This window comes from Crinia signifera, unplaced genomic scaffold (genome assembly GCF_055691185.1).
Source record: "Crinia signifera unplaced genomic scaffold, ASM5569118v1 HAP2_SCAFFOLD_129, whole genome shotgun sequence".
Lineage (NCBI taxonomy): Eukaryota > Metazoa > Chordata > Amphibia > Anura > Myobatrachidae > Crinia > Crinia signifera.
In genome coordinates, this window is record NW_028142022.1 from 44,180 (window position 1) to 67,519 (window position 23,340).

At 47.0% G+C, this 23,340-nt stretch overlaps 1 protein-coding gene and 1 pseudogene across 4 annotated transcripts in view; both read left to right on the forward strand.

The window, feature by feature from the left end:
* LOC146052837 (uncharacterized) overlaps window positions 1-23,340 on the forward strand; it is a 147,664-nt gene that overhangs the window by 36,735 nt on the left and 87,589 nt on the right. Inside the window, exon 2 of one of the 4 annotated variants that reach the window (XR_014467701.1) lies at window positions 10,551-10,929. The exons of 2 other annotated variants lie outside the window; for them this stretch is intronic. Coding sequence is in view for 1 of the 2 variants with exons in the window: in XM_083167952.1 (XP_083024078.1) it covers window positions 1,429-1,444 (16 nt within the window). In the remaining variant the exon portion in view is untranslated. Of the gene's footprint in view, window positions 1-1,329; window positions 1,445-10,550; window positions 10,930-23,340 lie in introns of those variants that run through there. One more of the 4 variants, XM_083167952.1, reaches the window with a different exon arrangement.
* LOC146052839 (U2 spliceosomal RNA) lies at window positions 1,531-1,666 on the forward strand (annotated as a pseudogene).

Consider the following 23,340-nt stretch of genomic DNA (forward strand, 5'->3'; position numbering starts at 1 on the left):
CTGAGCATGTTTTGAAAGAATGTCCAGGTTCCCCGCAGAGGTCGCATTTGCGTTCCTCTGGGTACCGGTTTGCTTCATGCCCCTCTTTTCTGCAGTTTCTACAGGTTCTCCCTTTCTCACACTCTTCCCTTGTGTGGCCATATTCAAAACATTTTCTGCAGAATCTGGGTTGGGTGGGGTAATATAGGAAGCACCTGTTGCCTCCAATTGTGAAATTAGCAGGAGGATGCATTACCCCACCTGGACATCTATCATCCCTCCTTAGTTTACACCAACATTTTCTTTTGGCATTAAAGATACCCATACTGTTTTTCAAAAATTCCCCTCCTCTCACAGTACTGCAATACCTTGCAAGGAAAGCAAGTAACAAATCATAGTTCATAAACGGATTGTAAGCATGTACTGTGATTGGGACTTCTTGTGCAGTAAATAGGGGAAACATTTCTATCCCCTCCATTTTAGGGTCCAGATATTTCTCTTTTAACATTTCATAAACTTTGTAACTGTCTTTCCCATCGAAAAAACTGACATCATACATGCCCTGGTTAGGAAAATCTTGGATACAAAAAACAGTACTTAGCTCCACTCCTGCCAGCTCCACCAAAACTTCCCTCACGAGATGATAAAGTCCACAGTCTTTCCTCCTTCTTTCTTGCACGAAAAAATGGATTGAATTCTTCAGTCCAGGTGTTCCAGCCATGATGCTTCAAAATTCCTGCGGTGTTGATACCTCCTCAACGTAGTAGATCCCACAGAAAAGTTTTCCAACCTCACAACCTCAGGCCCAGACCTCAGCCCGGGCCAAAAGGCTGCAAAGCCCAGACAATTGGTCAAAAATGTTCTTGTTATCAACTATCTGTAGCTGGTTCTGCAGGTGTTCAATTAAACTAGGGTTAGGAAGGACCTCAGTAAGTTATGGAGAGCAAATAAAGCCATTATGAAAATTAGTTTAGAATTGAGATAATCTGATTGGTTGATGCAATTGTCATTCAAAATAAGCCATTCTGATTGGTTTATGTACTGTTAATCAACAGTTTTCTGTTTTACAACTTTTGCTGGGACCATCACGCAATAGTCTTCAACCAGCAAGACAATTGGTCAAGAATGCTCTTGTTATCAACTATCTGTGGCTGGTTATGCAGGTGTTCAATTAAACTAGGGTTAGGAAGGACCTCAGTAAGTTATGGAGAGCAAATAAAGCCCTTATGCAAATTAGTTTAGAATTGAGACCATCTGATTGGTTGATACAATTGTCATTAAAAATAAGCCATTCTGATTGGTTTATGTACTATCAGTCAACATTTTTATATTTTACAACTTTTGCTGGCACCATCAAGCAATAGCCTTCAACCAGCAAGACAATTGGTCAAGAATGTTCTTGTTATCAACTATCTGTGGCTGTTTCTGCAGGTGTTCAATTAGACATGGATGAGGAAGGACCTCAGTAAGTTATGAAAAGCAAATTAAGTACTTATGCAAATTAGTTCAGAATTGAGACCATCTGATTGGGTGATGCAACTGTCATTCAAAATCGCTTCTCGGCCTTTTGGCTAAGATCAAGTGTAGTATCTGTTCTTATCAGTGGGTATGGACTGGCCTCTGGCAGAGAATAGAGAAAGGCTGGACTGAGTAGCTGTTCTGATGGGCGGAGGGTGTGGGACCCCTCTTTTTTGCCTGGGAGTGGTGAAAAGTCTAGCTGAGTAGATTGGTCCAGGTTGGGGCAGGCCCCCAGCCTGGGCACAGCGAAAAGCTCAGCCTAGTATCTTAGTCCCAGTGTTTCTCCGCTCCCAGGGTTGAGTAGATTGCCCTTCCGATGGGGGTGCAGCCCCTAAGGGAGTCTTTCGAAAGGCCCAGTGGAGTACCCATTCCCATGCCAGGGGCTGGAAAGTGCCTGCTGTTGAGACGGAGAAACACTTGGTCGGACGCTGACTGGCTGGCTGCTTGGAGTCCGAGGCTGCACTGTGCCCCCGGGGAAACTCGGGGGTGCCGAACATGCACGGGTGATCCCAAAATCACCATGCACTAGTAAGCACTAGCACTGCGCACTTCCCCTCTAGGTACGCGCTTCACGTCCTTACCTCGTCCTTTTGGATGGGGTAGGACAATTTTTCACACACCCCCACCCTGGCCTTCTGGCTAGGGTCTTCTTTATTATTTATTTCTTTTCCTTCTCATGTTCGTCACTTCACGTTTTCTGTTTTTTTGTAGTTTGTCACATTTTTTTGGGTTGTGTGGTCGTCCCTTACGGGCCTTCCATTTCCCCAAAGTGCTGAAGCTCTCGCCTTTTGGGGAGAGCTTCGTGCCCCCCGAGGACGACCCCGAGCTGCAAGGCGGAGGGAAGTCCACTGCGGGTCTCTCCAAACCATGGGGTGCGGAGGACCCACCGTCCTAACCCTTTCGGGGGTTGAGGAATGAGGGTCTCTCTAAGTTTCGGCGAAGAGAACCCACCGTTCCCTATTTTCCCCTCTTCGGCCTTATGGCTGAGAGGGATTAGGGGAAAAACGGGGCCCGTCTCCTTCGGGAGATAAGCCCACTCGATCGCACGGCCGCTTTTGCCCGTGTTTAGGCACACCTCGGGCTCCTGAGTTTCTTCAAACTCAACTGTCATTCAAAATAAGCAATTCTAATTGGTTTATGTACTGTCAGTCAACAGTTTTCTATTTTACAACTTTTGCTGGGACCATCATGCAATAGTCTTTAACCAGCAAATCAATTGGTCAAGAATGCTCTTGTTATCAACTATCCGTGGCTGGTTCTGCAGGTGTTCAATTAAACTAGGGTTAGGAAGGACCTCAGTAAGTTATGGAGAGCAAATAAAGCCATTATGCAAATTAATTTAGAATTGAGATCATCTGATTGGTTGATGCAATTGTCATTCAAAATAAGCCATTCTGATTGGCTCACGTATTGTCAGTTAACAGTTTTCTATTGTACAACTTTTGCTGGGACCATCATGCAATCGTCTTCAACCAGCAAGACAATTGGTCAAGAATGCTCTTGTTATCAACTATCTGTGGCTGGTGTTCAATTGAACTAGGGTTAGGAAGGACCTCAGTAAGTTATGGAGAGCAAATAAAGCCCTTAAGCAAATTAGTTTAGAATTGAGACCATCTGATTGGTTGATGCAATTGTCATTAAAAATAAGCCATTCTGATTGGCTTATCTATTGTCAGTCAACAGTTTTCTATTTTACAACTTTTGCTGGGACCATCATGCAATAGTCTTCAACCAGCAAGACAATTGGTCAAGAATGCTCTTGTTATCAACTATCTGTGGCAGGTTCTGCTGGTGTTCAATTAAACTAGGGTTAGGAAGGACCTCAGTAAGTTATGGAGAGCAAATAAAGCCCTTATGCAAATTAGTTTAGAATTGAGACCATCTGATTGGTTGATGCAATTGTCATTCAAAATACGCCATTCTGATTGGTTTATGTACTGTCAGTCAACAGTTTTCTATTTTACAACTTTTGCTGGGACTATCATGCAATAGTCTTCAACCAGCAAGACAATTGGTCAAGAATGTAGTCAACAATTTTCTATTTTACATATTTTGCTGAAACCATCATGCAATAGTCTTCAACCAGGAAGACAATTGGTCAAGAATGCTCTTGTTATCAACTATCTGTGGCTGGTTTTGCAGGTGTTAAATTAGACTTGGATGATGAAGGACCTCAGTAAGTTATGAAGAGCAAATTAAGTACTTATGCAAATTAGTTCAGAATTGAGACCATCTGATTGGGTGAAGCAACGGTCATTCAAAACAAGCCATTCTGATTGGTTTATGTACTGTCAGTCAACAGTTTCCTATTTTACAACTTTTGCTGGGACCATCATGCAATAGTCTTCAACCAGCAAAACAATTGGTCAAGAATGCTCTTGTTATCAACTATCTGTGGCTGGTTATGCAAGTGTTCAATTAAACTAGGGTTAGGAAGGACCTCAGTAAGTTATAGAGAGCAAATAAAGCCCTTATGCAAATTAGTTTAGAATTGAGACCATCTGATTGGTTGATGCAATTGTCATTCAAAATAAGCCATGCTGATTGGTTTATGTACTGTCAGTCAACAGTTTTCTATTTTACAACTTTTGCTGGGACCATCATGCAATAGTCTTCAACCAGCAAGACAATTGGTCAAGAATGTAGTCAACATTTTTTTATTTTACATCTTTTGCTGGGACCATCATGCAATAGTCTTCAACCAGCAAGACAATTGGTCAAGAATGCTCTTGTTATCAACTATTTGTGGCTGGTTCTGCAGGTGTTCAATTAAGCTAGGGTTAGGAAGGACCTCAGTAAGTTATGGTGAGTAAATAAAGCCATTATGCAAATTAGTTTAGAATTGAGATAATCTGATTGGTTGATGCAATTGTCATTCAAAATAAACCATTCTGATTGGTTCATGTACTGTCAGTCAACAGTTTTCTATTTTACAACTTTTGCTGGGACCATCATGCAATAGTCTTCAACCAGCAAGACAATTGGTCAAGAATGCTCTTGTTATTAACTATCTGTGGCTGGTGTTCAATTAAACTAGGGTTAGAAAGGACCTCAGTAAGTTATGGAGAGCAAATAAAGCCTGTATGCAAATTAGTTTTGAATTGAGACCATCTGATTTGTTGATGCAATTGTCATTCAAAATAAGCCATTCTGATTGGTTTATGTACTGTCAGTCAACAGTTTTCTATTTTACAACTTTTGCTGGAACCATCATGTAATAGTCTTCAACCAGCAAGACAATTGGTCAAGAATGTAGTCAACATTTTTCTATTTTACATCTTTTGCTGGGACCATCATGCAATAGTCTTCAACCAGCAAGACAATTGGTCAAGAATGCTCTTGTTATCAACTATCTGTGGCTGGTTCTGCAGGTGTTCAATTAAACTAGGGTTAGGAAGGACCTCAGTACAGATGGAGCGGGCCTTATGCTTGCTGGCGATCCGCCAGCAACACGGCGCTCCATCTGACTGAGACGCACGCGCGTCTCAGTATCCGGGCGGCAAGGCGGACGCAATACTGTCCGCCTGCCACTCGAGGGGGGCTGGGGGACCCGAGGAGGCTGTGGGGGGGTGCGGTCGCCCGGTGTGGGCACCGGGCGACCGAGGGCAGCACCATCGGAAGGGGACGCGCGTCCCCTTCCGACACACAGATGGCGCGGGAGCAGGGGATGGTGATCGCCATCCCCTGCAAAGATGAATCCCGCTCCATCTGTAAGTTATGGAGAGCAAATAAAGCCATTATGCAAATTAGTTTAGAATTGAGATCATCTGATTGGTTGATGCAATTGTCATTCAAAATAAGCCAATGGTCCAATGTTAAATGCCCCCCCAGACCCCATTTTCTATTGTATACCCCCACTTTCCAAGTGGGCATGGAGTTGATTTTATATAGTGTGGCCGAGCCCGAAGCATGGCGAGCGGACGCGGATTACTTAACATGTATTCCGCGTCCGCTCGCCACACTATATAAAGTCAACTCCATGCCCACTTGGATTGTGGGGTTATGAACATGTCTATGGGTTTGGTCAATAGATCTTGCAAACCAATCCTTGCACGATGGAGAGACTATCCATTTCGGTTGCCAAGGTTGCGGCGCAGGCTTTCTCCTCAGCCTCCTGCACCTACTGTACAGTGTAATTTACCCTGAACCCTTTGGCTGGTTTCACACACTCCGGCTCCTGCCGGACGGTGAAATCCCGCACACATTAGTTGTGAATGGACACATGTGTCCATTCACACGGACGGCCACGGACATTTCCTGCCCGAACCTCGCAGCCTCCCTCTATAACAACACCCTATCTTGGGCATTGGACTCTGCCTGCCTTCTATCCCCCTTCGATGCTCCAACCCCCATCCGTGGCACTCTCCTTTCACCCGATTCCTTAAAAAGTGCTCTCGCACTGCTGAGCGCTTCTGGTAGAAATCACGCTCCCTTGTGGATTATCTCCATTTCAAATTCATTATTTCCTCCTTCAGATCTGCCTTTGCTCTGGCCAAGGAATACTACTTTAAGTCCCTCATCCTTTCCCAATCATCCAACCCCCACAGGCTCTTCGGCACCTTCAACACCTTGCTCTTCTGTCCTCCATCGTAGCCGCTGATTTTGCTACCTACTTTTCAACCAAAATCTCCTCTCTCAGGACTGCCATCACTGCTGCCATGACCTCACCCCTCCCTCCTCCCCTCCAACATCTCCACTCCCCTCCTTCCCACCCCTGTCCTTATTTTACCCCCACCACTGCCGCTGAAGTCCATTGTATCCTTCAATCCGCTTCTCCTTCCACCTGCCTGCTCGATCCTATCCCCTCCAATATTATCCGTCGTCTCAGTCCGTCGGTCTGCTCTCACCTGGCTCACCTCTTTAATCTTTCCCTATCCTCTGGAATCTTCCCCCTCCTCCTTCAAACACGCTCTTGTCTCCCCAATTCGCAAAAAATCTAATCTGGACCCCAACTCTCTGTCCAACTACAGGCCCATCTCCCTCCTCCCTTTTGCTTCCAAGCTCCTAGAACGTCTGGCCTATAATAGACTCCTAAGCCACCTTACTGCTAACTCAATTCTAGACCCCCTCCAATCCGGGTTCCGCCCTTTACATTCCACTGAAACTGCCCTGACCACAGTCACTAACTATCTACTATTGGCTAAATCCAAAGGCCTCTTCTCTATCCTCATCCAGCTTGACCGGTCAGCTGCCTTTGACACTGTTGACCACCCTCTCCTGCTCAACACCCCCCACTCCTTTGGCATCATTGGCACGGTCTTCTCCTGGTTCACCTCATATATCTCCGATGGCGCCTTCTCAGTCTCCACTCCGAGCTCCCCCTCTCCTACTACCCCGCAGCCAGTCTGTGTTTCCCAAGGGTCAGTCCTTAGCACTCTCCTCTTCTCCCTCTACACCACCTTTCTGGGCACCATCATCAGCTCCTACGGCTTCCATTACCACCTTTATGCTGTTGATATCCTAATCTATCTCTCCTCCCCCGACCTATCCCCATCACTCCTGTCCATGGTCTCTGAATGCCTCATGGCCATCTCAGCCTGGATGACCCAACTCTTCCTGAAACTAAACATGGCTAAAACTGAACTTCTAATCTTCCATCCCCCGAACATCCCCTCTTCTCTCACTATCTCCATCAGCATTGGTGAAACCAAGATCACCTCCACCGACCAAACGCGCTGCCTCGGTGCTATCATTGACTCCTCCCTCTCTTTTACCCCCACATTTGTGTTCTCTCACAGTCTTGCCGATTTTCACCTCCGCAACAACTCGCTCATCAGACTATTCCTCTCCACTGACGCAACCAAAATTCTCGTTCACTCTCGTAATCTCCCGCCTTGACTACTGCAACATCCTTCTCTCCGGGCTACATCTCGCCCGCCTCGCCCCTCTCCAATCCATTCTTAACGCTGCTGCTAGGCTCATCTTCCTCTCCCGCCTCTCTACCTTCGCCTCCCCCCTCTGTCTATCTCTTCACTGGTTCCCCATTCCTTTCAGAGTTCTCTTTAAATTCACCACCACCTACAAGGCTTTCTCCTCCATCGCTCCTTACCTCTCTTCACTGATCTCTATTCACACACCCTCCCGTCCTCTTTGCTTTGCTGCCGACGCCTCCTGACCTCTCACCTAATCACCTCCTCCCAATCCCGTGTCCAAAACTTCCCTTGCGCTGCCCCCTGCACTGGAACAACCTCCTGCCACCCATCAGGCTTTCTGATTCCCTTACCTCCTTCAAGCGCTCCCTCAAAACCCACTTCTTCCAACTAGCCTATCCCTACTCCTCCTAACCTTTCGCTCCTCCTATCCTGCCTACCCTACCCCTCCATCCGTTCCTACTTATCCTATTGTTTTTCGTTCGTCCACCCACCTCCTTTTAGTCTGTTAACTCTTATGAGTAGGGACCTCCTTCCTCATGTACTCACCCTACCTCTTTACCTCACCAGCGCTCCTGCCCTGTACTTCATCTTTAGTCTCCTCAACAATTTCAACACCTACTTCAGAACTGATGCTGATTTTAGTTCTACCAGCTATACCCCTATTTATCAACACACCCTGTACGTTACTCTTTAATTTGTTTGATTTTTTTTTGCTATGTATAGCGCTGCGGACACTTTGTGGCGCCTTAATAACAAACTACTACTATTTCCATCTTGCTGGAATTGCTGCTCGTGCCGCGTTACCTATATGTTTTAACAAGGAATTTTTATATTCCGATGGAGTTTGTGAGTGGTTAAGCAACCAAAAAGCAGGGTCTGTTGGTTTTGTAGCATTTAAAATACGCTGAGTTACCTTGATAACGTCAGACCAATATCTTTTCATTTTGGGGCAGCTCCACTAGATATATTTCAGTGTACCTACTTCTCGCATCCATCTCCAATAGGTTTGAGGAGTTGAAGGATATATTGCATGTAATAGAGAGGGGTTCCTGTACCATATCATAATTGTATATTGTTTCCTTTATTACAATGCACAAGGAACTATAGTGTGTGTTTAAGCAAATATTTTGCCACTCTTTTTCTGTTAACGTAATCCCCAATTCTTTTTCCCAGGTGCAAACCCAATGGGGAATCTGGGAGTCATATTTTTGTAGTAATGATTTATATATAGTTGAGGTTCTATGAGATTGAGTATTTACAGCTACACATTTTTTCTCAAAACCTGTCATTAGATAATGCCTTATCTGGATTAATTTCCAGAAGTCAGATTGGGGTATTTTCTATTGATCGCGAATGATTTGTTATAACTTAACTCCAGTAGAGTTCACCAGCTGGCCTACTCTAAAAAGACCACCTTGGGACCATTCTGAAAAACATTTAGAATTTAATCCTGGTAAGAAGGATTGATTTGCAATGAAAGAGGTTAAGGGGACAAATGTAGTAGATACATTCACATTGCTTCTAATGTTATTCCAAATTGTTAATGTTGCATTGATAGTTGGGTGTATATGGGATGGCTTGTATAATTTAGGGGTCCATGGTAAAATCTTTATCGGGAAAGGTATAAATGACGCCTCAATGTTTACCCACTGTTTGTAGTCTCTCTCTCTCTACTCCACTCTAGAATCCTATTTAAATGAATAGCTTGATAGTACAGCTTAAAGTCTGGAAGCTGCAGGCCTCCTACCTGTCTGGACCTTACTAAGGATGAAAGCTTAAGATGGGTACACACGGGGCGATATATTGCTCAATGCCCCCTTTTCATCGGCGACCAGAGATGGTTGCTGATGAAAAGAAACCTCTGCCGGCGGTGCCGCAGAGGTAATCAGTTGGTAGCTATTAGAACGGGGCAGAGAATGGGAACGTACACCCGACGATTTATCGCCAGGGCACACTCCCATCACTGGCAATATGGTCGCCAGCGACCATCTTGTCCGTGATATTAGCAAACATTGCTGCCGTGTGTACACGGCTTTAAGTCTAGGATATTTTCCCCCCAGATAAATTGCCTAATTAATGCATCCAGTGATTTAAACCAGCCTTCCTGAATCTGTATTGGTAGTGTCTGAAATAAATATAGACATTTTGGCAAAGTGTTAATTTTAAGTGCGTTTATCCTTCCTATCCAGGAAAGTTGTTACCTATTCCATCTGGAGAGTTCAGATCTAAGTGAAGAGATTAGTGTAGTGAAATTAGTGGAATAAAGATCGTTTAAATTTGTTGTGATTTTTATACCTAGGTAAGTGATATATGTGGAACTCCATATGACTGGGAAAGCTGATTGTAGTTTTACAATTTCTTCAAGTGGGGCTGTTACAATTTCTTCAAGTGGGGCTAAAATAATAAGTGCAAGTGATTTCGAAAAGTTTATTTTGAAATATGAAAGTGCACTAAATCTTCTAAACTCATTAATTAAAAGGGGAAGTGAAGTATATGGATTAACAGTGGAGACACAGCTCATCTGCGAATAGTGCCATTTTATATTCACTCTCCTATTCGTATTCCTGGGATACTTTTATTGGTTCTTATAGCAAGGGCCAAGGCCTCTATACACAACACAAAAATAAGGGGAGAGGAGGGGCACCCCTGTCTCGTACCAATGCCAATTCCGAATGAATCTGACCGTGTGCCATTTACCTTCACTCTTGCTGATGGCCCCCCTATATAGAGTCAAAATCCTATGTAATGCCGTAGGACCCAATCCCATATGCTCCAGTATTGATCTCATGAATGTCCAGTTCACTCTGTCAAATGCTTTTTCAGCATCTGTGGACAAGCGGATCATTGGAATATTTTTTTGGGAGACTTATTGAATTAAGCTGATAATTTTTGTTGTATTATCTTGGGCTTCTTGTCCTTATATAAACCCCACTTGATCTCCACGTATCAACTGGGGCATTTGCCCCTTCAGTCTATTTGCAATTATTTTGGAGTACAATATGAGGTCTACATTCAATAAGGACATAGGCCTGGAACACATTCTTATGGATTACAGTAATATGCGCTTCTAGAGATTGGGGAGAAAAATGTTCTTCACTGGATACTTCATTAAATGCTTTTAATAACATTGGGACTAAATCTCCTTAAGTGTTTTATAATTGCTAATTGTATATCCATCAGGGCCTGGACTTTTCCCAGAGGAAGATGAGGAGATGGCTACTTTTTCAATGTCGAACTAATGACCCTGTCGACCTAAAGTCATGTCGACCTTCCTGCATGTCTAACTTAATGTCGACATAAATGAATCTCAACCATAATGCTGGTGACGTAATGATACATACCCCGTTATTTATAACTAGTCCTAAGACCTGTCCGATGGATGGGTGACAGTTTTATGCTTATACAATTCTTATTCCACCTACCCTTCCCAACCACAGTAGGTCAAAAAAAATGTAGAAAATGAATAAACAATCAAGAGAAAAAATAATTGACTGGAGATCAATCTCGTATGGATTTCGAAACGATTTCTACAGTGTTTGATTCACAGATCACTCTGCCAGTGAGTCATTTATTCATTTCTATTTGTCAAAAGTTTTGTAAAGTAAAAATGTTTTTCATTTAATGGCCAATATCCTCTGACTGACCGATACATCTCTACAATAACGTATTTTAGTGGTCAGACCTTTAAAATATATGTATATAAAAAGATATTTTAGAGTGCGCTAGATGCTAGAATTAAATCTAAACCTAAAAAGTACCACTCAACAGATTATAGTACAATAATAAATGACACTGTCATAATAAAAGAGATCATTGATAATATTTCATTCAAATGTCCAATATCGGCACCTGATTACATAATACGCAGGATCCATTTTTGCAGTAAAGCTGTTTATTCAAAAAACCCAAAGCGTTTCGTCAAACGACTTCATCAGAGGTATAGCAAAAAAAAATGGTTATCAAAACAAATCTGGATGCTGGAGAATATTCTTTGATACAAATTCATAAAATCAAATCCATTTCATGTGGTAGATCAACTACTTTGAACAAAGATGAAAACAGCCACAGATAAAGGGTATCTTTAGAATAGGGTATCTGTCACTGTATAAAGAGTGACCACAGTAATAGGTGTAGCTCATTCCACTCTAACCTGAGTGAGACAGCACAATGCATGCTGTTTATGGTCTGACCCTGTCCTCAATACAAGATTATCATACACTGCATATGGTAGCAACAGTAGCATTACTTTGCATTATAGGACATAGGGCCTTATTCTGGTCTGTGCGTACTTTCCTGCACTCTTTCGGATGGCGTTTTTTTTAGTCGTCTGCGCATGCGTGGGCAACGCTATGCGCATGTGCCACGCAAGGTCTCCATACTTGTTCTCACCAATACCGTACAGAAATGTGCACCGCATTCACTCGGGAAATATGGGCGTCATTCGGAACTACACAGGGGCGTAGTTTCAAAGTGGGCTAAACTGGGCATAAACATGGGCGTACACGAGGGAGTGCACTAATTATGGTACGCTTACATTCGGACAGCACACCGAATGCACGCAAACAAAAAGGCCGGAAACATGCGGTCTTCATAAGCAAGTATTTGCGGACACCACTCGGTCATGCGCTAGGCATTCGGAACGCCCAATCAGTACAACCAATGTCAGCTGAACACAATACAATCCACTCCTTTACTCATTACTCATTAATCTCACGCTTGTCAGTGCTTCAATTGGAACCATTGCAGCTTAAATGGACCATTACTAAACACACACATATATGCTGCAGTTTTCACACACTTTTACTGTCATGAACCCCGGTTCCCGCACTGCTCGCATGCGCCCCTTACCGGCACGCTGGGGTAGTGTCCTCCGTAGGTCAGCTGCCGGCACAGTCGGCAATCCCTGGCGTGATGTCTTTTGCTTCCCAGTCACCCCTGCGTCACTGTAAGCTCCAGGTGTATTCCCTGATCAAGTTGCGGGTCACATGATCCAGGTAAACTCCATCTTACTTCCTGATCTGTGTGCTGCTGCTGCGGCTAATTCCATCACCTGCGTCTGATTCTCTAATCACCTGGAGGGATAAATACCCAGCTCACAGTCTCCTCCTTGTCTTGAACAACTCGTCAGTTTACCTGTGAGTTCTCCAGCGTTAAGCTCCTGTCAAGACTCCCCACGTGCTCCAGAGGTCCGGTTTTCCTGAGTCCGCTGTCTCCTGTGTTACTCTCAGCGTCCTGGTCATTCTACTCCTGCCAGAAGTCTCCACGTGTTTCCATCTGCCGTGTGATCCTGTCTTCTCGTGCAGCCCAGGTTACTTGCTCAGTGTCCGGTTATCCGTGGGTTCCGTGCCCGTCTCCTCTCGGCTCTCAGGCCGCTCCAGTGATCCCCAGTATCGGCTCCCTAGCCGCCCCAGTGATTCCAGCGATCCCCAGTGATCTCAAGTACCGGCTCTTTAGCCGCTCCAGCGATCCCCAGTGATCTCAAGTACCGGCTCCCTAGCCGCTTCAGTGATCCCCAGTGATCTCAAGTACCGGCTCCCTAGCCGCTCCAGCGATCCCCAGTGATCTCAAGTATCGGCTCCCTAGCCGCTCCGGTAATTCTCATTGTCTCCAGTGTCCCCCTGTGTTACCTTCACGTCATCCCCGGCTTCCAGGCCGCATCCCACTACTCTCAAGTACCCTCCGTATTGCTGTATAGCATTCAGTGCCATCGATCACCATCGATGGTTTTCGTACCCCATTAAAGACTCTTGTTATCCAAACTCTGCCAAAGTCACAGAGGGGCAGAGGGCCGCGACCTGGTCGGCAGTTGCAGCTAAGTCCATATCCCCTTGCGGGGGTCCCTGGTGAATACCACTGTCGGCTTAGACCCCGCGCCTCTACCTTAGGTCTCAGCCAATCCTCTGTGTCCCCGGCAGTTCAGCTCTCTCCTGTCTCCGTGCATGAGCTCCAGCTATCTCAAGCCTCCTCGCTTCCAGTTCCCTGCGCCCTCCACTGGCGCACCCAGGTCAGTGCCGGGAACACAGACAGTCCAGGCCGTGACAGATTGTTCAAGACCGATGGACTCGGCACGCGACCATAGTGTGGGGCCAGCGGCGCTTCAAGATGTCACCTCGCGTATAGAGACGCAAGAAGCGACGCAGCAGCAGGTGATTACATACCTCCAGGATGTGTCCACTCGTCTGGATTCTCTCCAGCAATCCCTCCGGCCACCTCCGCCACCAGTATCTAATCAGCCTGTCACTCATGCTTCTTCATATTTCCCTCGTCTTCAGATGCCTACTCCTAATAAATATGATGGCAATCCCAAGGCCTGTAGAGGCTTTCTAAACCAATGTGACATTCACTTTGAACTTTTACCACAGAACTTTCCGACTGCCAGAACCAAGATAGCATATATTGTCTCCTTGCTGTCAGGTTCTGCCCTAGATTGGATATCACCCCTCTGGGAAAGATCTGATCCAATTCTCACCGATTATGAAAGATTCGTCTCTACCTTCCGACGGATATTCGATGAGCCAGGAAGGCCTGTGTCAGCCTCTACAGAAATTCTCCGTATCAAACAGGGCTCTCGTTCCATGGGCCAATTCGTGGTTCAGTTTCAGACCCTTGCCTCCGAGCTCAAATGGAACAATGAGGCGCTAACAGCCGCCTTCTGGTTGGGCGTCTCAGAGCGCATCAAAGACGAACTTGCCACCCGAGATCTCCCCGAGCAGCTGGAAGATTTAATCTCCTTGTGTGTCAAAATAGACCTGCGCCTAAGAGAGCGAGGTTTAGAAAAATTAAAGAAAATAGTTCCCCGAGTCCCGCCTCCGTCTCAACACCGTCCTGCGACAACCTCCACAGAAGAACCTATGCAAATAGGTAGATCTAGGTTATCTACAGATGAACGGTCCAGGAGACAAAGAGAAAAATTATGTATCTACTGTGCCGCCCCCGGTCACTTCATTGGGTCCTGTCCCGAGCGTCCGGGAAACGCCAAGTCCTAACCTGCAGTGGGGGAGTCAGGTTAGGTTGTCTCAGTAAAGCTCCTCCCACCAATGACTTAATTCTACCTGTTGCCCTTGTGTCCCCTGTGGGTACCCTGAAAGTCTCAGCCCTGGCAGACTCCGGGGCTGCAGGGAACTTTATCTCAGCCGAGCTGGTAAAGAAGTGCAAAATCCCAATCCTGCCTCTTCCCCAGCCTCACTACCTCACAGCGGTGGATGGAAGCAGGATCCGCGGAAGTGACATTGTGTATCGGACAGTCCCTGTCTCATTCCACATAGGGGTACTTCATCAAGAATGTATGGACTTCCTGGTCATTCCTAAATCTTCTTATGATCTTGTGTTAGGATTACCATGGCTACAACTCCACAACCCCCGTATCGATTGGAGATCTCTCCAAATTGTGGAATGGAGCGATTATTGCCAGAAACATTGCTTGACTGAAGTAACTCCAGTCCGATCTTCCACAGTCAAAAGCCTTCCAGGTCTTCCATCAGCATATCATTCTTTCAGTGATGTCTTCAGTGAACAAGCCGCTGATGTTCTGCCTCCACACCGCCGATGGGATTGTCCCATCGATCTCCTCCCTGGAAAGTCCCCTCCTAAGGGGCGTACCTACCCCCTGTCAATCCCTGAGACCAAAGCGATGTCTGAATACATTCAAGAAAATCTCCAGAAAGGGTTCATCCGACCCTCTACCTCCCCTGCTGGTGCAGGATTCTTTTTCGTGAAAAAAAAAGATGGAGGGTTACGCCCATGCATAGATTATAGAGGCCTCAATGAGATAACCATCAAGAACAGTTATCCTCTTCCCTTGATCACTGAACTATTTGATCGTATCAAAGGGGCAAAAATTTTTACCAAGCTTGACCTCCGAGGGGCGTATAACCTAATCAGAATTCGCCAAGGCGACGAATGGAAGACTGCCTTCAACACTAGAGATGGGCATTACGAGTATCTAGTGATGCCCTTCGGTCTCAGTAATGCACCTGCCGTCTTTCAAGAATTCGTCAATGAAATTTTTAGAGATGTCCTATACAAATATCTCGTTGTATATCTCGATGATATTTTGATTTTTTCTTCAGATCTCCAGTCTCATCGGTCTCAAGTCAAAGAAGTGCTGTCCCGTTTACGTGCTAATAAATTGTACGGTAAACTCTCCAAGTGCACATTCGAAGTTCCCCAGATACCCTTCCTAGGGTATATCGTATCCGGCTCAGAGTTGCGAATGGATCCCGCAAAACTTGAAGCCATCGATAGTTGGTCCCAACCAACCACTCTCAAAGCAGTCCAGCGTTTTATTGGCTTTGCCAACTACTACAGAAAATTTGTCAAAGGATTCTCCACCCTCATCGCCCCCATCACAGCCCTCACCCAAAAAGGTGCCAATCCAGCTGTCTGGTCCGAAGAAGCCTTGTCCGCATTCCACCTGCTAAAACAAGCCTTTATTTCTGCCCCCATTCTCCGGCAGCCAGATACAGACAAACCTTTCCTCTTGGAAGTTGACGCCTCTAATGTGGGTGTTGGGGCTGTGCTCTCTCAAGTCACAGACGATGGCAAACAGCACCCCTGTGGGTTTTTCTCCCGGAAATTCCTCCCTGCCGAGAAAAACTATTCCATTGGCGATCAGGAGTTGTTGGCAATTAAACTTGCACTGGATGAATGGCGATATCTGTTAGAAGGGGCCAAGTTTCCCGTGTCCATCTTCACAGATCACAAGAACTTACTGTACGTCCAGACCGCCCAGTGCCTTAATTCCCGCCAAGCTCGCTGGTCCTTATTCTTCTCACGATTTAGTTTTAAAATTTTCTATCGTCCTGGGTCCCAGAATGTAAAAGCCGATGCACTGTCCCGCTCTATGGAAGATGACACAGTGCTACAAGAACAACGTCCCATCATCAGTCCTACGGCGTTTTCGGCCACCCATGTGTCACCTGTGCCACCTCGAGGAAAGATGCTAGTTTTACCTGAGCTCCAGCCCAAAATCTTGTCTTGGGCTCACGCCTCGCCCTTCTCCGGTCACCCAGGTGTTCACAAAACCCTGGAAATTCTTCGCCGGTCATATTGGTGGCCTCACATGAAAAAGGATGTCCAGGATTTCGTGGCCTCATGTCCTATCTGTGCCCAACATAAAGTCCATCGTCAGTCCCCTGCAGGTGCTCTCCTTCCATTGCCCATTCCCACGCGTCCCTGGACGCACATTTCCATGGACTTTATTTCTGAACTCCCAAAGTCTCAAGAATGTAATACCATCTGGGTGGTGGTAGACCGGTTCTCCAAAATGGCACATTTCATTCCATTGACTGGCCTGCCCTCTGCTCCCAAGCTTGCCCAGATCTTCATCCAACACATCTTTCGAACTCATGGACTCCCCACAGATTTTGGCCCTTATTCAAGTTCGTGCGGTACGGCCCGCGTGCGGCCGTACCGCCGATGTTTTTACACTGCACATGCGCAGAGGTGAATCTGCGCATGTGCAGCCCCCTTCGCCGCAGACGGATTTCGTCCGCCGCAAAGGGGGCGGATAGGGGCGTGAGAGGCATCATGCCCTCATTTCCCTATGTGTACGCCCCGCGTTTCATGGGCGTTCCCATGCAAACGCGGGGCGTATGCATGGTAATGAGGCCATGACGCAACTCATGGGGGCGGAAAGCTGACGTCGCCGGATGTCAGCTTTCAGCCCCCATACAAGCTACCACACGGACGATTGTCCGTGTGGTCTCAGCTTGCGGGAGCTGCCGCGGCGTGCGGACCTGCCTTCGATGGTCGACGACCATCGAATGCAGGGGGCAGCTCCCACCATGGTGGAGGCGTAGCCTCCACCATTTTAATGCGGATCGCCAGCCGTCCGTGTACGGACGGCCGTGGCGATCCGTAGGGTGGGCGGGGATTGGTTTGTGCGGCTGGAGCCCCGTGTGCGGCTCTGGCCGCACCAACCAGAATAAGGGCCATTGTCTCCGATCGTGGAGTGCAATTTGTAGCCCGCTTTTGGAGAGCTCTCTGTTCTGCCCTGAAAGTGAAATTGAACTTTTCCACAGCGTACCATCCGCAGTCTAATGGGCAAACAGAGAGAGTTAACCAAGACCTAGAAGCATTTCTGCGCCTGTATGTGTCCTCGTCACAAGACAACTGGGTCAACTGGCTGCCCTGGGCTGAATTTGCCCACAACTTCAGATACCACACAGCTACTGGCTACTCTCCTTTCTACGTAGTCTACGGTCATCACCCTCGACCACCGATCTTTGAGCCCTTACCAGTTTTGGAAGTGCCTGCCGCATCTTCCACCCTCAAACATTTTTCGCAAGTTTGGAAAAATGTACATGTTTCTCTCAAGAAAGCCTCAAAGAGATACAAGTTCTTTGCTGACCGTAAAAGAAGAGCAGTTCCTCAGTTAAAGCCTGGCGACAAAGTATGGCTTTCCACTCGAAATCTCCGCCTCCGAGTCCCGTCCATGAAGTTCGCCCCCCGATTCATTGGGCCATTCCCTGTGATCCAAAGGATCAATCCCGTAGCTTATAAGCTGAAACTACCACCATACCTGAAGATCCCAAATTCCTTCCACATATCCTTACTGCGACCTCTTGTTCTCAACCGGTTCCAAAGTACTACTCCTGAGCTCCCCAGAGTTTATACCCATCGAGGGGTTGAATTCGAGGTCGATAAGGTGGTGGATTCTCGCAAAAGATATGGAAATATCCAATACCTCATCGATTGGAAGGGCTATGGCCCGGAAGAAAGAAGCTGGATCAATGCTGCAGATGTGCATGCTCCCCGTTTGATTGCAGCTTTTCATAAAGACAATCCAAGTAAGCCCAAAGGGTGTTCGGTGCCCACCCTTAAAGGGGGGGGTACTGTCATGAACCCCGGTTCCCACACTGCTCGCATGCGCCCCTTACCGGCACGCTGGGGTAGTGTCCTCCGTAGGTCAGCTGCCGGCACAGTCGGCAATCCCTGGCGTGATGTCTTTTGCTTCCCAGTCACCCCTGCGTCACTGTAAGCTCCAGGTGTATTCCCTGATCAAGTTGCGGGTCACATGATCCAGGTAAACTCCATCTTACTTCCTGATCTGTGTGCTGCTGCTGCGGCTAATTCCATCACCTGCGTCTGATTCTCTAATCACCTGGAGGGATAAATACCCAGCTCACAGTCTCCTCCTTGTCTTGAACAACTCGTCAGTTTACCTGTGAGTTCTCCAGCGTTAAGCTCCTGTCAAGACTCCCCACGTGCTCCAGAGGTCCGGTTTTCCTGAGTCCGCTGTCTCCTGTGTTACTCTCAGCGTCCTGGTCATTCTACTCCTGCCAGAAGTCTCCACGTGTTTCCATCTGCCGTGTGATCCGGTCTTCTCGTGCAGCCCAGGTTACTTGCTCAGTGTCCGGTTATCCGTGGGTTCCGTGCCCGTCTCCTCTCGGCTCTCAGGCCGCTCCAGTGATCCCCAGTATCGGCTCCCTAGCCGCCCCAGTGATTCCAGCGATCCCCAGTGATCTCAAGTACCGGCTCTTTAGCCGCTCCAGCGATCCCCAGTGATCTCAAGTACCGGCTCCCTAGCCGCTTCAGTGATCCCCAGTGATCTCAAGTACCAGCTCCCTAGCCGCTCCAGCGATCCCCAGTGATCTCAAGTATCGGCTCCCTAGCCGCTCCGGTAATTCTCATTGTCTCCAGTGTCCCCCTGTGTTACCTTCACGTCATCCCCAGCTTCCAGGCCGCATCCCACTACTCTCAAGTACCCTCCATATTGCTGTATAGCATTCAGTGCCATCGATCACCATCGATGGTTTTCGTACCCCATTAAAGACTCTTGTTATCCAAACTCTGCCAAAGTCACAGAGGGGCAGAGGGCCGCGACCTGGTCGGCAGTTGCAGCTAAGTCCATATCCCCTTGCGGGGGTCCCTGGTGAATACCACTGTCGGCTTAGACCCCGCGCCTCTACCTTAGGTCTCAGCCAATCCTCTGTGTCCCCGGCAGTTCAGCTCTCTCCTGTCTCCGTGCATGAGCTCCAGCTATCTCAAGCCTCCTCGCTTCCAGTTCCCTGCGCCCTCCACTGGCGCACCCAGGTCAGTGCCGGGAACACAGACAGTCCAGGCCGTGACATTTACATTGCAAATAGTGGACACAACTTCATATTAATAATACTACTACACATGTCACTTCTACATGTATCAATTAAACCACACTTAATAAGTCCCATCTAAAAGATACGGGGGACTTTTTAAAGGGCATATCTACTATTAAATGGGAGACTGGCGATTTATTGGTCACGGCGGATGTGAGTTCCCTCTACACCATCATCAATCATGATGATGGTGTAGAAAGTGTCAGAACATTTCTGGAAAGATCTGATAAGCCTGTTTCCCTTCAAAATGTTATCATTGAGGGTGTCCAATTCATTTTACAAAACAATTATTTTTTGTACAATGAGGAATTTTATTTACAGAAGACTGGTACCGCTATGGGCACCAGATTCGACCCGAGCTATGCGAACCTGTTTATGGGCGCATGGGAGCTTGATACCATCTGGGCTCCCAATCCGGGTCTGGTGTCCTACATGCGGTACATAGATGACATTTTTTTCATTTGGAGGGGCGACAGAGATATCCTTAATACATTCTGTGCATACTTAAACAACAATAACCGCAATATAGTCCTTTCTTTTGACATCCAGGCAGTCCAAATTAATTTCTTGGACATTATGGTGTATATAGAAAATGGATCCCTTAAATTCAAAAATTATATTAAGCCAACCGACTCAGGATCGTACATTCCATACTCGAGTTGCCATCACGATCATTGGCTTAATTCCGTACCTATGGGACAATTTAAGAGGCTGAGGAGAAACTGCCTGGATGATTCGGTATATAAAACACAGGCTACCGAAATGAAGGAAAAATTTAGACCTTGCAGTTATAAAGAAAACATGATAATAAAAGGCTTAGAAAAAGTTGAGGAAAGCCAAAATCCAGAAAGGGTAAACCCTCCACTAGATGAACCAAGGTTAAGAAAAATGACGATTTTGCATATGCTTTCATCACCACATTCACTGATGAGCATAAAAAAATCGAACGGATTTTTAGCAGACACTGGAAGGTTATTCAAAAGGACCCCATTTTGGGTAAACTCATCCCAAAGAAACCCAAACACATTTATAGAAGAGCGCCCAATTTACGTACCAACTTAGTGAGCAGTAATTTTTCGTCCGACACCCCAAAACCTGGTATAAAATCCAAAGGTTTTTTTAGGTGCGGAGATTGCCAGGGCTGTAAAAATATCAAAAGCCAAGGCACCAACAAAATAGAAGAATATACTATCAATGGGTATAATATCAAAGTAGGGAACTTTATAACATGCAGTTCAAAAAATGTATTCTACATGATAAGATGCAGCTGCAATAAATGTTATATAGGACGTACCTCCAGGCCTTTAAATATTCGCCTAGGCGAACATTTCTCTTTCAATGGTCCTGGTGACACAGCTCAACACTGGGATGTAGGAGGGTCCGAAGGAGCCAGGCACCTATCCTAAAGCTTTAGAGGGTAGGCTCCTCCCCTACTGCATCCCTGGACTCTTCAGTTCGTGTTAGGTGCCCACTGGAGTGGGTGCTATTCTAAAGGGCTGTGGGAGCAGCCGAAGAAATAGAGTAGTTAGGGAATTTTTATTGTTTTATTAACTTTCACCCTAGCTAGGTAGGCACAGTGTGAGGATTCTCATAGTGAATCCTCACACTGCTAGCGCAGCAGGAGCTGACAGAATCGCGTCCTGTCAGCTCACTGTGCACAGGGGAGACGCTGTCTGGCCTCCCTGTGCAGCGCTTTCAGCCTCTATTAAGAGGCTGCCTGGGCTCCGGAGTATCCTGAAACCGGCTCCACGTTTAGGTGGGGATCATGGGGGACAGGCGCTCCGTGATGGCGGCGGCCATTTTATGCGGAGCTTACACGCTGAGCTCCTATATGAGAGGACAGCAGCGTTGTGACAGGCATGTTCCAAGTGGTCCCCAGTCGAGGGGGAGACACTGGAACTAGGAAATCCTACCTAAGGAGCGGCTGGCTGGGGGTGGTTGGCGCCAAAAGTCACGGACCCCGCAGCAGCAGGGACTTTTGGTCTCTTCCTTCACTCTGACTTTGGCGCCTTTCAGAACGCTTGCAGCGGAGCTGAGCTGGCTTACTGATCCTGGCAGAGTGACTTGGATTTCCTGGGCATCGCTTCCCCGCAGTTGAAACCAACAGTCAGATAAGTGATTGGGTGCATTGACTCTGTATAAACGCTTGTACATTGTTTGCACTGTGTATATTGAGATATATATTTTTCACTTGCATCATGTCTGAGCATCAGGCTGTGGTTTTGTGGGAGGGAGCCCTTAGTGCACTGAGCGCGTGCAATGTTTGCACACAAAAATTTGTCCCTGAGCAGATGGCCAAGGGGGGCTTATGTATTACTTGCGCTGATGTGAGACCCATGGGCAGTGAACCCCATAGGGCAGAGCAGAGTGAACCTGCGTGGGCCAGTGCCCTAGGCAGGTCAGTAAACGCTTTGGTGCAGCTTCTGGACAGGCAGAGTGATGTGTTGGTAGAATCACAGAGACCTATGCCATCATCTCAGCAGTCTTCTGGCTCCTTGCCTCTTACCCAGGCAGATCCTGCGCTTATTCAGGTGATGCAGGATACTGCTAAGGGGATCACCAGGTTCAGTGAAATACTGGACAAAATGGATGATGTTGCAGGGACCCCTAAAAGGTCTTATGCTATGCCTACTGTGGTAGATGAGGAGGAGGGAGCGTATACTGACACCCCCTGGGATCAGGGTGATGATTTTGAAGAGACCTCTGCTGCTGGTATAGAGGATCTTATTGTAGCTGTGAAACAGGCTTTAAAGCTGTCTGTGGAGGATAAGACTCCTGTTAAAGGTGTTTTTAAGCGACAGCGGAAGGAGGCTGTTACTTTTCCTTCAGATGAGGGGTTGCAGGAATTATTGGAAGGGGCTTGGAAAACCCCGGATAAGAGGCTACAGATGCCTAAGAGATTCCTTAGTCTGTACCCCATGCCAGAGTCTCATGCTGAACTCTGGGAAAAGGTGCCTGTTGTGGATGCTTCAGTGGCACGTTTATCCAAAGCTACGGTATTGCCTGTACAGGGCGGTGCAGCTTTTAAAGATTCTGTGGATAAAAACCTGGAGGGAAACCTCAAGGCTATTTTTGAAGGGGTGGGGTTTACCCTACGCCCCCTTATTGCTTCAGCCTGTGTCTCTAAGGCCATGATAGAGTGGGCTGGTGAATTATGCACCATGCTGCAGGCTGACCCTGGTGCTTTGCTTATAGCAGAAAAGATTAAGGCTGCTGCAGAATATGCGGTGGAAGCAGAGGAGGAAGCTCTTAAAATGGTGACCAGAGTGTCCACAGTCTCTATTAATGCCAGGAGAGTGCTCTGGCTTAAGGCCTGGGAAGCGGACAATGAGTCCAAGAAGGCCCTAGAAATGTTAGCTTTCAAGGGAAAGTTACTTTTTGGTTCTGAACTAGAGGAGATTATAAAACAAGCCACGGGCGGCAAGAGTACATTTCTGCCGGCCCCCTCAGCAAAGCAGACATCCAGATTCGCTGCTTTTAGGCCGTCCTTTCGGCCCTCCCCTAGAGGTGGTGCATCCTTTTGAGGACAGTCTTTCAGGGGAAAGTTTCAGACCTCTAGGGGCAAGACTCAAAGGTCCAAGTTTGGCTCCTTCCATAAGAAGCCTGCCTCCAAAGGAGAGGACAAACCCTCCGCATGACTGTCAGGGGATGGGCCCGACAGTGATAAAGGTGGGGGGGCGTCTCACACACTTCAGGGACGCATGGGCTTCTCTAGACCAGGATGCCTGGGTCTTAGAGATTATTACCCAGGGTTACAAAATCCCTTTCAAAGGGTTGTCTCCGAAGAGGTTCATCCCCACATCCTTGCCGAAACAGGTGCTCCTTCGCACAGCTCTTATGAGAGCGGCTCATTCCCTTTTGGAAAAAGGGGTGGT